The following is a 12,655-nucleotide window of genomic DNA, read 5'->3' as shown; positions in this document are numbered from 1 at the left end:
GAGTAGTAGGCTGGCGTATCCCTGTGACGCAAGTAGGACCTGCTAAAGGAGACACCACCGCCAAAGGTGACTGCAGCAAGTTCTCAGCTGTATTCCTCGGGGAGAGAGATGGAGTCTTCGGTGGGGGAATAGAGGGTTCCCCATCCTCCTGTTCCTCATCCAAACCAGCGCTCAAGAATCCCTGGAAGGTTGGTTCAGAGGGGGTGTTCAATGCTGACTCCAGCAGGCTCCTAAGTGCAGAAGTCGCACTTCGGTCTGAGCGCTGGCAATCTAGTTCTCCCGTCAGCTGTGGAGTGGATGGCGATTGCTGAGGAGTAGGCGCTGGCGATAGCGATCGTCTTCGCTGAGTTGGAGGTCTTTCTACTTGCACCGAGTGCTGTTCCATCGATGCCGACGAACGCGCCGGCACCGGGGGCTTCGACATCGAACAGTTCCGCTGGTCCGGTGCGGCTGTCGATGCCGAGACTGAGCTCACCCCCACAGGTTCCGCATTCCAATCTCTTTCCAACCCCTGTGCTGAGGAGGGTGAAGGGGTTACATGCCTTCGTTTGCCCTGGCCAGTTTTCTCAGTGCTTTGGCTATCTCTCTCAGCCTCTTTACGGCGCTTCTTTTCTACGTGCCTCTGCTCCTTCAAGGAGACTTCCAAAGGTCTCTTAAAAGCCTCGCCTGCCAACACGGTTTTAGACTGTTTAAGCACAGTTCCGTGTTTCCCCGACCCCGAAGGCGGTGTCGATGTCGAAGGGACGCTCCTAGATGTCGACGGAGCATCAGGGCGAGGGGGCGCAGCGCTTCATCATAAAGCGCTGCTTGAAGGCGTAATGCTCTGTTCGTTCTCATTTGTTTTGAGAAGGCACAGCAGATTTTACATGTTGCCATGTTGTGCTCTTCACCAAGACACAGTAAGCAGGCATCATGGTGATCGGTGGATGGCAATTTTGCGCGACACTTTACACAGCGCTTAAAGGTAGTTTTAGTCTCCATTCCATACACAATTTCCGTTAAACAATTCCAGTCCGTTAAACATAAAATCCGTCCGATCCGGCAACTAAGTTAGTCCGTTACACAGTTAACAGTTTCCAAAGTACAGTCCAAAGTCCAAATTACACGAAGATAGAAAAAAAAAACAATGCTTGAAGCAATAAATTTCTCACAACACTTTCTGCTACCGAGGAGCCCCAACGAGGTCTGAACACTGTGGCGGTCGAACAGAAACTGACTAGGGACGCCCAGCCGGTTGGGCGTCGTGAGGAGCTACTTAGTCGGCCCGCGAGGTGCCTGCACAGGTGCAGAACCCCATTTACTTATGGGATCAACGGATCACGATCCAGATCTGTTTGCTTTAAGTACTTTAGCTGGTAGGCATAGGCTACCAGTGTCTTTGAAATAAGAGTTTCTCTCTCATCCCACTTGTATTCCATGAACATGTATAGTTGTGTCTTTGCATTTTGAATGGGAGGGCATCTGGTAGTCAGAAAATGTTTAAAAGTGGCATTCAAAGAGAGAGCACAAGCTGCAGGAAGAGAACAGTGGCTCCTGAGGAGACTATCAGGCTGCTGAAAGCAGTATTGCATTTGCTCCCTCTACAAACAGCTAGAGATGGTGGCTGTGGAATCAATTGCTCTCTTGAAATACGTTGACACAATCTAACCCTTCCTGTCAGTTTCAAATGCTGTAACAACAAGTTCTAGGTTCCAAATAAAATATTGCTTCTGCAGATAGTTCTTATTGAAGTTGTGAGACTGAAATAGCTTTACTGCAGACTAGATTCCTGCAGAAAAGTCCAGTCTCTGCGTACATACTTACATACTTGTCTTCAGCCTAAAAGTAAGAAATTCTGCTGATCCTGAGGTACTGGAAAGGGTGCAATACACTTGATGGTTAATTTGGGCACCAGTTAAGAAATGTGCATTAGCTGCCTGACCTTTCTCTGGAGAAATGGCTACAGTTGTACTTTTAATCTGATTTTTATACCATTTTTATGGTAGAGAATATATTAGGCAACTGTGTACACTGTACCTGGATAGAGGGGGAGCTATGTCTTGAGGGCCATTCATGGCCACATCTGTTTTTCCTAGGTTCAGCCTGAATAGGGCAGTGCCGACCCCAGGGAGAGCAGGGTCTGGGCCTAGTTGGCATGCTCTAGTCCCCGTCCCCCCGCCCCTTGAATTATATACAGTGTAGGTGGTTGCATCTGAAGAGGACTGATGTCCTAAGAGTGAGCTGCCTGGATGTTGTCCCAGTGCTCCAGTACCTCCCTGTGCACTGCTGAATGTGAGAGTTTTATTCTAATACAATCTTAAAATGTTCACTCCCCTCCTTGCCTCTTCTTGCAATCTGTAGGATCAGTCAAGAATGCCCATCCAGAATTTAAGAACAGTTGACTTTACTAAAATTATTTGCTTTAAAAAACTACATTAATAAGAAGCCCTATTTCAGTCTTGTAATAGGCAACATTCAAACCAGTTCTGTGTTTCTACAGAGGGGATTCAAACACGTCCAATGCTGCAGATCAGCTGAATCGATTCTCCTTATAGCTTTAATGTTCTTCAGGCTGTTTCAGTACTTAGAAGTCCAAGGCACAGATCAAGGCAACACCTCGTTTGATCCAGTGCCTCTGAGGTCTGCGGCTGGGGATTTCTACAGCAACCACATAATTAGTAGAATGGCCAGTTGTTGATAGTGTCCCTAGGATAGACAAAATGGAGATATTTACAGTGTAACTGACAAGGCAGTGCCTTCTCAATCAGAGGCCAAGGCTCTTCTTGCCATTGGAATTTCATCACCTGCAAGGCACTAGCTGACACTCCTGGCTAATGAAGAGCTTTGAAGCCCTCCGTGCCTAGCAGAAGAACTTTGCAAAATCATGTGAACTCCCTTTTCATAATTCATATATGCCACAGAATTCAGCTTTGATGCCAGATTGGAAGAGAGGGGCATTCTAGCACAGCATCTACATCCAGGGCATATAAAACTTCAACCTACACCTTCCTATAGGTAAGAGATGTTCTGAGGTCCCTTGGTTCTATAGAAAGTTACATACTTCCTCGCTTGCTAAACAAACAAACAAACACAGGTGAAAATCTGCTAGGACCCTAGGTCTAGCTTTCACCATAAAGAAGCATCTCTTTTCATACCCTGCTTAACTTGAAAGAACTAGGGCTATTCTTAGTCACGTTTTGGGGTTTATAGAAATAATTCCATTCATCCAACCTCCTTCTGCAAGTCATCCCCCCCCCCCCAGGTTTCAAGTAAAAGAAAAACCTTACCTGCCCGAGTAAGGGTCTTGTAGATGGGGCATAGATAGACGCCTGTGGTCGGAGGTCTGCGATTGGGCACAGGAACTAACCAGATGACTGCCATTTCTGTGTATAGCTCCTTGGGCCGTGACTCTGAGAGTTGAAAGTACATGGAGTCCCACCGAGCCCCTTCCAGGAATAAGCCATGGATATAACAACCCTCAAGAGGGCGCTTAGTTAGTTCATTGGCAGACTCTTTCATCACCTAAATCAAGCACAGAGAGGAGATGGATTTCAGGGGGGTGGGGAAGTAAAGCATGTGCAACTTGTCACTCTGGCAGAACAGAAGAAAGCAAGCCTACAGGACTGTGTTGTAGGGATTAGTCACATTTCCAGTAGGTTCACTGTGTGGAGTGAGTGCTTTCTGCCGCTGTCTAACTCAAACAGAAAGGATGAGACGCTGGTAGCCCAAGTCACTTCCCTTTTGCTTTCTAGTGGTTACATGGAAAGAGGATTGAAGGGCTTGATTGTTAATGCAACTTGACTCACTGACCTTAAAGTCAAAAGAGATGGTGTCTATGGATATGACACTCTTCCTTGCAAAATTCTGCAAAGTCCCTGTTAAAAAAGCCTGGGGGAAGAAGAAGCCACTGATCCAGAAGACTGGGGGGATCCCTTGAGCAATCCACCTGTGCAGGAAGTCAATGCGCAGCAAGAGGTCGTTCACCCAGGAGGCCAAGGGCTTCAGGGAAGGGTATGCCTGTGGGAGAGGACAAACACAAGGGTGCGCCCTTGGCAGGCTGGCCTCTGCATAACAATTCACATCTACAAACATGTTCTGGGGCTATGAAAATATTTCCATGTGAAGCTGCTGCCAAAAATAGCTAATGTGATATTAAGTTACATTGCCAAGTCACAAGTAGTAGTTCCACTTTATTCTGCAGTAATATGACCTCAACTGGACTATTGTGTTTAGTTCTAGCACCACACTTTAAGAAGAATGCGTGGCATGGGTTCAGAGGAGGGCAACAAAGATGGTCAAGGATCTGCAAAACAAGGAGGCTCTTCACATGATCAATGTTAAGAGCCGTAAGGGGGTTTGCGGGGAGAGTGGGCTTAGCCTGCTCTCCCTGCAGATGGCAGCCCTGGGTGGCTGGATCGGCCGCCCACACAACTGCCGGCTCCATCACGGAGCCAGGGGGTGCTGTGGGGATCGGGGGCAAGTGCGCATGCCCCCCGAGCCTCAAGGCCTATGTGGAATTGAAGGAACTGGATACATTTACTCTAGAGAAGGGGAGAGATGATGGCACCCTTCAAATTCCTGAAGAGCTGGCCTATAAAAGAAGGCAAAGACTTGTTCTTTGCTGCCCTAGAGGGCAGAACAAGATCTAATGGATTTAAGCTACAGGACACTGGCTGACATCTTTACTAATGAAGCACATGTTAGGAGGGTTTGTGGGGACATGCCAGGGTGCCCTCAATGCCCTCTCTCCCCCAGTCTTGTGTACATGTTTCTGCTCTTACAGGGTGCTCAGAACTATTTGCACAGCAGTGTGTATGGCAGAGGGTGAAGGGAGTTGTGCAATGGCTCCCAGAGTGTCCCAAAGACTTCATTAGTGAGGCAGTTGGCCACTACATTTCTCAACGGTAGGAGCAGTTTGAAAATGGAACCAATTACCTAATGCAGGGGTAGGCAATCTTGGCTTGCCAGTAGTTGAACTACAACTCCCATCATTCTCAACCACAGTTTATGGAGGGGAATTGTAGTTCGACAGCAGCTAGAGAGCCAATGTTGCCGACTTCTGCCCTAGGGAGTGGTGGGTTCTCCCTTGCTGGAGGTTATCAAGCAGAGGCTGGACAGGCATCTGTTGGGGATGCTGCAATTCTGGATTTCTTGTATCTACCAGGGGTGGACTAGATGGCCTACAAGAGCGCTTTCAACTCTGTGATCTGTCCCAACTATGAAAACATTGATCATCATTCAGCAGTACCTTACTATTCCACATCTCTGGGACAATATTGTTGTACAAGCTGTTGGCCATCAGTTCTAGCTGGGATGACATCACCACAAGGCCTTTGAGAGCTTTCAGCAGATCTTTTAAACTCACTGCAATTACTTCCAGTAAGCGATTGTACCTGTGCAAAATCAAGGCAACCGTTCTAAGCAAAACAGCAAAATAATTGCAAATCTGACAAACTATCTACACCACTCTATGTGCTTAGATATACCAGCTGACATGATGTGCAGTGGTATGGAGCTGCCGTGCACCGCATCAGGGCTGCTGTGGACACGTAAGGCAGCCCCCACGCTGTAGAGAATGGGTCATCATGCAATCAGCACTGCTGCGGGTTCTCTCATTTGTGACAATGGGCGAAACTGGTAGTGCGGATTCTGCAACTGCCTTACAAGGTGCTGCAGCTCTGCACTGAGTATCATGCCAGGCCTCTTATTTCCCTTTGCTGGAGGGTGCCTTAATGCCCTTGACTCGTGGGGCCTTAAGGCTCTTTGGATGATGTTGGCAGAAATAGCTTAATATAGAGACATTTTAACTAATTATTTATTTCATCTGATCAATTTCTATTCTGCCTTTCTGAAGTACAAACCAGTAAAGGCAGTCAGCAATGGAAAGATTAATACAATTACTAATTAAACAGTTACACTCACACAAAAGCAGCAGTTAAACATGCTAGCTGTCATACTATGCAAAGGTACGTCAGCTCGGTAATACTGTGTCAAGAACAAGCTTATTGGAAATAATGGGCTTACTCTTATGCAATTTGCACAGCTTGTGTACATACAGCGTATTCTTGTGCTGATAAAATGGTGGGTCCACTCTCAAGCCTGATAAGCTACTCGCTTGCTAAGCATGCTTTTTAATAATAACTATGCATTATAGATAATTTTAATATTAAAGTTTTGTATCAAAGGATGTTTGTTTTCTGAATAACTTAAAATTCTAAACTCAATTTTCCTAACTAACTTTTTCAAGTCAACATAGGAAGCTGCCATATACTGAGTCAGACCATTGGTCTATCTAGCTCAGTATTGTCTTCACAGACTGGCAGTGGCTTCTCCAAGGTTGTAGTCAGGAATCTCTCTCAGCCCTATCTTGGAGAAGCCAAGGAGGGAACTTGGAATCTAGATGCTCTTCCCAGAGCGGCTCCATCCCCTGAGGGGAATATCTTACAGAGTTCACACTTCTAGTCTCCCATTCATATGCAACCAGGGCAGACCCTGCTTAGCTAAGGGGACAAGTCATGCTTGCTACCACAAGACCAGCTCTCCTCTCTGTTTTTTCAAGTCTGTACAATCTGGGCCTCAACTAAAAATATGGCTTTCTGAGTGCTCTGTGAAAACTAGTTGCAGAAGAGTTTATCTAGCCTCTGTTTCAGCCCTGCTAGATGACATTTATCACCACAGTTGTAATGGTGATGGATTTAAGTATTATGGGAAATGGTACTTCTGGACCTCAGGTGGGACTAGGGTGACCACAGGCCAGGACTACAGTCCCAGCAGTGCACCGAGGCAGCTTCTGAACTCTGTTCACAGCAATTTCCAGTATAGAGCTAAGAAGAGTCCATTGTTTGGACAAATTACAACCACTGGTGGGCCACAGTGTGAAACAGGACGCTGGACTGGATGGGCCTGGGGCCTGATCCAGCAGGGCTGTTCTTATGGTCCTATCTCCATCTTTTTACTGCCTTGAACAGTAGCTAAGGTTATGTGTTGTGTAGAGTTCCATTTGTGAGGTATTGACAAACAACCAATAAATAAGTGGAAATGTTCATGAAGGACTGATGGGATAACTGTTTTCAATAGTTCATATTGCATGCTTGAGACAAGTTAGGTGACTATCAAAAGTAGAACCCCAGACAACAAGCTATATACAATGAATGTGGTCCTTCGTCTTCTTGAATGCCAACAGTGGGTGTGGAGAGGCGGCCCCCTCCTCATGAGACCAGTCTACATAGAGAGCTGTTGTGTCCACTTACTTTCCCTGGCAGCTACTCTATTGGTTTTACTACATCGCAGATTCTGAAAGACAGAGACATGATGAATAAAAAGAGCTATGCAAAGCAAGCGTGGTACCTGATCACCTCCTGTGCCAGAACAGTGTTCATGGACTCCTCGTACAGCACAGGGTATTTCAGCATGACTTCGTGCAAGTCAACGGGCGAAGGCACTTTCTCCAATATGTCCCTTGAAGTCTCTTCCACAATCTAGAAAATGGAGGCGAGGGGTATGAAAGACATCACAGGGAGAATGTTTTCAGGGCCAGTTGCTCATTTAATCAGTTGACAGAAGGGAGACCTTGGTCTGTTAATCACTCTCTGCTTTTGAAGTTACCTCCTTATGGACATAATTTAACTGCCATTGGGCTTTGGGGCTCACTTAAGCTTCAAGGTTGTTGCCTCTTTCTCCCTCTCCAGCTATATCATCTCTTCAGACCTCTAGTTTTTAGGGTTGCTATAGAGATCTGTGTATTCTGCTGCACCAAACCAAATATTAACATTCTGTATCCAGACTACCCGAAACCTGCACCAAGAAGAGCTGAATTCCTTGACCAATATAAAATTACACCAATTAAGCAACTTTGAACAATACTCTTATTCTGCATACTGTATTCCACATAATTGTAGTCATGGCAAGGGGCAATGCAAGGCACAGAAGCCCTGTCCCCAGCCCACTGCAGATAGGATTCTCTACCCTTTGGATTTCCAAGACTCTAGCAGGCATTGCCCACATATTTCTGAAACCTATCTTCACAGCCATAAGGACTAGGAACTTGCTGGTTGTTTAAACAACAAAAGCTGAGATTCTCAAGAGTCTCAGTGCTGTGCACCAGTATATCATTTTGCACTTTTTCTGCAATGCTGTGCAAACACTGCATATACACAACTATTTGTCTATAACAAAAGATTTATTGGTTGGGGCTTATGGGTTTGGCACTGTTTGGCATGTGCTGCATCCAGGTAGTAGTGTCCCAAGCCCTCAGTGTGCCCAAGTGCCAAATACTCCAACCCCCTGTCATGCACCTTCCCCCTCGCCCCTGTGGTGGCTGCTTTTGTAGGTGCGCACGTAAACACCCACATCCACCTCCTCCACAAAAGGAAATTAAAAGGAGGAAGCAGAAAGGAAAATGATGGGAAAGCAGCAGAATACATGGCACACTTTCTAGAGCAGGGATTCTCAACGTTGGGTCCCCAGTGTTATTAGACTTCAACTCCCATAATCCCCAGCCCCAGTGGCCTTTGGTTGGGGATTATGGGAGTTGAAGTCAAAGAACATCTGGGGACCCAAGGCTGAGAATCCCTGCTCTAGCACATCTACTGCACTCTATGGCTGCTCCAATGGTGATGGATAGCAGAGTGCATTCTGGTACCCCACAAAGCTGTGGCTCCAAGTGGCTGTCTCCCCTCCCCTCATGGAAGGTCCACCCCTGTATCTAGCCCACAGGCTTACAAACCTCTTCCCTGCTTCGCCCTCCTGCAGTCGATGTCTTTGGCTGAAGTTGAATAATGGCCCCAAGTAGCGCAAAGGTCTCATTCTGCGCAAAAGTGATGTTTGCGTTGTCATGCAATCCAAATATCTCAGGCATATCATTAATAGGTAGGCCCTTGATGTACTGGATGTATCCCTGTGGGGGGAAAAATCAATGTGTAGGACAAGGAGGAGCTTCATTGCCAAAGACCAGAGTTCAAGAGAAGGCAAAAATCAAAGGAGAGTTCTCTCAACAGCAGTAGCAAGGAGACTTTCATCAGCTCCTTGCCAATTGAAAAAGTGCTGAGTTTAAAAGTGCAGTGTCATACATATTTTCCTGGCCAACCTGTCATTCTAGATTTAACCACAATTTTATTTTATACAATAGTATATTGGTTTTATTGTAACCCACTCAGAGACCTTTGGGTAGAGGGCGGGCTAGAAATGTAAATAAATAAATAATAAATATCACCATAACGTATTACACATTATGGCACACATTTTTTATTTCAAGAACAATCTCAATTGAGAGAGATCTTAACAGTCTAAAACAGATTCACAGAAAGATGGTTAACTTTGGGATCTCTGACTCTCAGAATTAGGAAGAGAAAGAGAAGGCTATTTTGGCCAATACTTCGTCTGACTAGCCTGCCCCATGTTGAACATGTATGTCACCCCCTACCATAGCACAACATGTGGGCTGTGGTTCATTCAAACCAGCCCTCTAAACACAGTCCGCATGCTACTTTAAAGTAGTATTTGGATCATGTAAAGAGAGGTAGTTCAGACAAACCAGTCTGCATGCACAACAGAGCAGAAGACACACATAGTCATGACACCGTCTTTGTCATGTGGGGTAAAGTACTGTCTGAACTGCCCCTTAGGCACCTCCAGTTTGAGTTCTTCTTATGGTCAGAAGTGCACCCAGGTAATTTTGGAGCCTGGATCTAAGGGCCTTTGGAGACCTCCCCCTTGCTGAAGCCCCCCCTCCAAATTAAGCATCACCCCCTTATTCTAATCCCACATATTTCTTTCTCCACTCCCCTCTCTGTCTCTAAAGCCACCTGGCACAGGTCATAATCACACTCGGCTGCCCAGTGCAGTGTGGGCCAGTGGCGACCACACCACCCAGGACAGACTAAAGAAGACTTCCAAAATCTCCCATTTTATTCAACTTACATTAAGGTCATAAGTGGTATTAATCTGCTTGTAGATTCCAGATTCTGAATAACTAAACTCTGGAATTAGAACATCTGGGTTGTAGAAATCTTCTAAAACATTCATAATGCAGCGCCTATCCCAATCATCAGTCACTCGGCCTCCATAGTTAATCTCCCCAGCAGTATACTTCAGAACCTGCGAAGGACCAGGAAACAGACATTACTTCAAATGCCTTGGCTTGGATCGAAGATCCCTGTGTAAGAGAGGAAAGCACACGTGGGAGTTGAAGAGGCCTTTTCTGGACCTTCCCTCTGTAGTCCTTTATGTTCCCTGAAAAGCCACTTCAGAGCGTTCGAGAACCCTTGGGAGTAGTATGTGATAAAATTCAGGTGCATGGCATCAGCAACATCTTCCCTTTCCCCATTCATTCATGAAAGTGCCTTCTGCTCATGCATGGGGATCTCTGGATTCAAGCCCTTGTCTATATATTGGTCTCCGTCACATACCTACCAACCTACCTTTCTGCCTACACACAATTTACATTTTCCTTTATCTTTTTCAGCTATGGCAGTAAGATGAGCCACATAAAGCCTTATGGGCCCGACTTAGTTACTCTATTTGTTATCAATTTGTTATTTTGTGACCACGTGGCTATTTAAGGCGGGAGGAAGTGCAGGCACCTCAGTTCCTTTTCGACCGCCGTAGTGATCCAATCCAAGGTAATTTAGTTCAAATGTTTGAGGAGCTGAAACTGTAGGTATAGTGCTTGTGGCCAGAGAGCAGAAAGTGTGCAGGTGGCAGTACAGACTCATGAAGTCTGTATATCTTACTAGGAAACCCAGAAAGGATTTAGTTCATGGCATCTTCATCATCCAAGAGAATTTTTAATTGAATGTAGCAGAGAAATTCTCTGGCTTTTGGGGCTTTCACGTAAAGTATGGATTTTTCACTGAACATGGATGGTATCATAGACAGCCGAGATCCATAACTGACCAGGAGAAAGATATTGGGGTGGTGGTCGACAGCTCATTGAAAGTGGTGACTCAATGTGCGGCAGCTGTGAAAAAGGCCAATTCCATGCCAGGGATCATTATTTATTTATTTGTTTGTTTGTTCGATTTTTAGGCAGGGGATTGAAAGAAAGAAAAAACCCTGCTAATATTATAATGCACTTATACAAAACTAAGGTGTGGCCACACTTGGAGTACTGTGTACAATTCTGGTCACCAGATCTAAAAAAGGACATTGTAGAACTGCAAAAGTTGCAGAAGAGGGCAACCAAGGTGATCAGAGGCCTAGAGCATCTTCTTTATGGGCAAGGCTACAACACCTGGGGCTTTTTAGTTTAGAAAAAAGACAACTGTGGGGAGACATGCTAAAGGTCTATAAAATCATGCATAGTGTGGAGAAAGTGGATAGAGAAAATTTTTTCTCCCTCTCACATAGCACTAGAACCAGGAGTCATCCCATGAAATTGATTGTCAGGAAATTTAGGAGCAACAAACAGAAGTACTTTTTCACACAACACATAATCGACTTGTGGAATTCTCTGCCACAAGATGTGGTGACAGCCAACAACCTGGAAGGCTTTAAGAGGGGTTTGGATAACTTCATGGAGGAGAGGTCTATCAACGGCTACTAGTCGGAGGACTATAGGCCACCTCTAGCCTCAGAGGCATAATACCTCTAAATACCAGTTGCAGGGGAGTAACAGCAGGAGAGAGGACATGCCCTCAACTCCTACCTGTCCTGTGGCTTCCAGCGGCATCTGGTGGGCCACTGTGTGAAAGAGGATGCTGGACTAGATGGGCCTTGGGCCTGATCCAGCAGGGCTGTTCTTATGTTCTTAATTTTATGGTATTGTTTCTTGATATTGTGAGTGTCCTGAAGGCTTAATAATGGGAAAGCAGAAGACAATTTTTTAAAATAAATTAATTCAGAGCAAATAGGTAGAGTCCCACCATAGATGAAGGTGAATCCTATAAAAAGCTTGTGTAAAGAAGTCACAGTAGCCTATAAGAGCATAGCAAGAGAGATCTTCTGTTGCAGCTCCTATGTTGTAGCCAAATTATTCCAAGATTCTTCAAAGATTCATAGAATCCAGGAGACATGAAAGTGAATATGGTCGGCCAAACAGAATAACTGCACTCAAAGACCTTTAGTAGTATTCCAAAATAGGCTCAACCACATTGCCACCACCTACACAGCCAATATTAGGTCTTGCAAATGCCCACTTGGTCTTACTTGGAGGGTTTTCCATCATCACACATTCCCAGATTCCACATTTTGACCCTTGCATGCATCACTTCCCCACCTTGTAGGGAATGTCTTCGTATTCATCCAGGAACATCTTCAGCTGGCTGATGCAGATGCGCAGGTCTCCATCCGTGAACTCATATGGAATGTTGAACCCCAGTGGCCCAAACTTCCTTCTTTCCAGCGCATTCCCATGGAAGAGGCAGAGGGAGAGGAGCAAGGCTTTGAACTCAGAGATCTGTAGGACAAACACAATGCAGGTAGCAGTGCCTGCTGATATGTGCACAACCTGAATTTTGGCAATGGCTCTTATGGTTCTAAGTAGATGTTGAAATGAGATGCAAGCTTTTAAATCAACACTTGGATTCTAATTTCAGGTCTCTTATACCTACCTTCATTCTAGGGGAAGGAACATATGTCATTAGATTTTGACCTTTCAGGACAGGGAGCCGTTTTATTTATTTATATCTATCTAAACTGTTTTGGGAACTTCTGTTGAAAAGTATACTGTATAAATATT

General features: G+C 45.4%; 1 protein-coding gene across 2 annotated transcripts in view; it reads right to left on the bottom strand.

The window, feature by feature from the left end:
- Positions 1–2,366: 2,366 nt before the first annotated feature.
- The window catches only part of DNAH1 (dynein axonemal heavy chain 1), a 280,454-nt gene continuing 270,165 nt past the window's right edge, over positions 2,367–12,655 (bottom strand). For both annotated transcript variants that reach the window (XM_053298325.1, XM_053298327.1), the window contains 8 exons: positions 12,194–12,373; positions 9,898–10,074; positions 8,705–8,875; positions 7,327–7,457; positions 5,228–5,372; positions 3,790–3,996; positions 3,267–3,501; positions 2,367–2,685 (listed from right to left, as the gene is read on the bottom strand). In XM_053298325.1, coding sequence (XP_053154300.1) covers positions 2,564–2,685; positions 3,267–3,501; positions 3,790–3,996; positions 5,228–5,372; positions 7,327–7,457; positions 8,705–8,875; positions 9,898–10,074; positions 12,194–12,373 — 1,368 coding nt within the window. In that variant the 3' untranslated portion in view covers positions 2,367–2,563. The remainder of the gene's footprint in view (positions 2,686–3,266; positions 3,502–3,789; positions 3,997–5,227; positions 5,373–7,326; positions 7,458–8,704; positions 8,876–9,897; positions 10,075–12,193; positions 12,374–12,655) is intronic.

Source organism: Hemicordylus capensis, chromosome 2 (assembly GCF_027244095.1).
Source record: "Hemicordylus capensis ecotype Gifberg chromosome 2, rHemCap1.1.pri, whole genome shotgun sequence".
In the NCBI taxonomy this organism is placed as follows: domain Eukaryota; kingdom Metazoa; phylum Chordata; class Lepidosauria; order Squamata; family Cordylidae; genus Hemicordylus; species Hemicordylus capensis.
The sequence above is the reverse complement of the archived record's forward strand: the minus strand, read 5'-3'. Positions and strand labels throughout refer to the sequence as shown.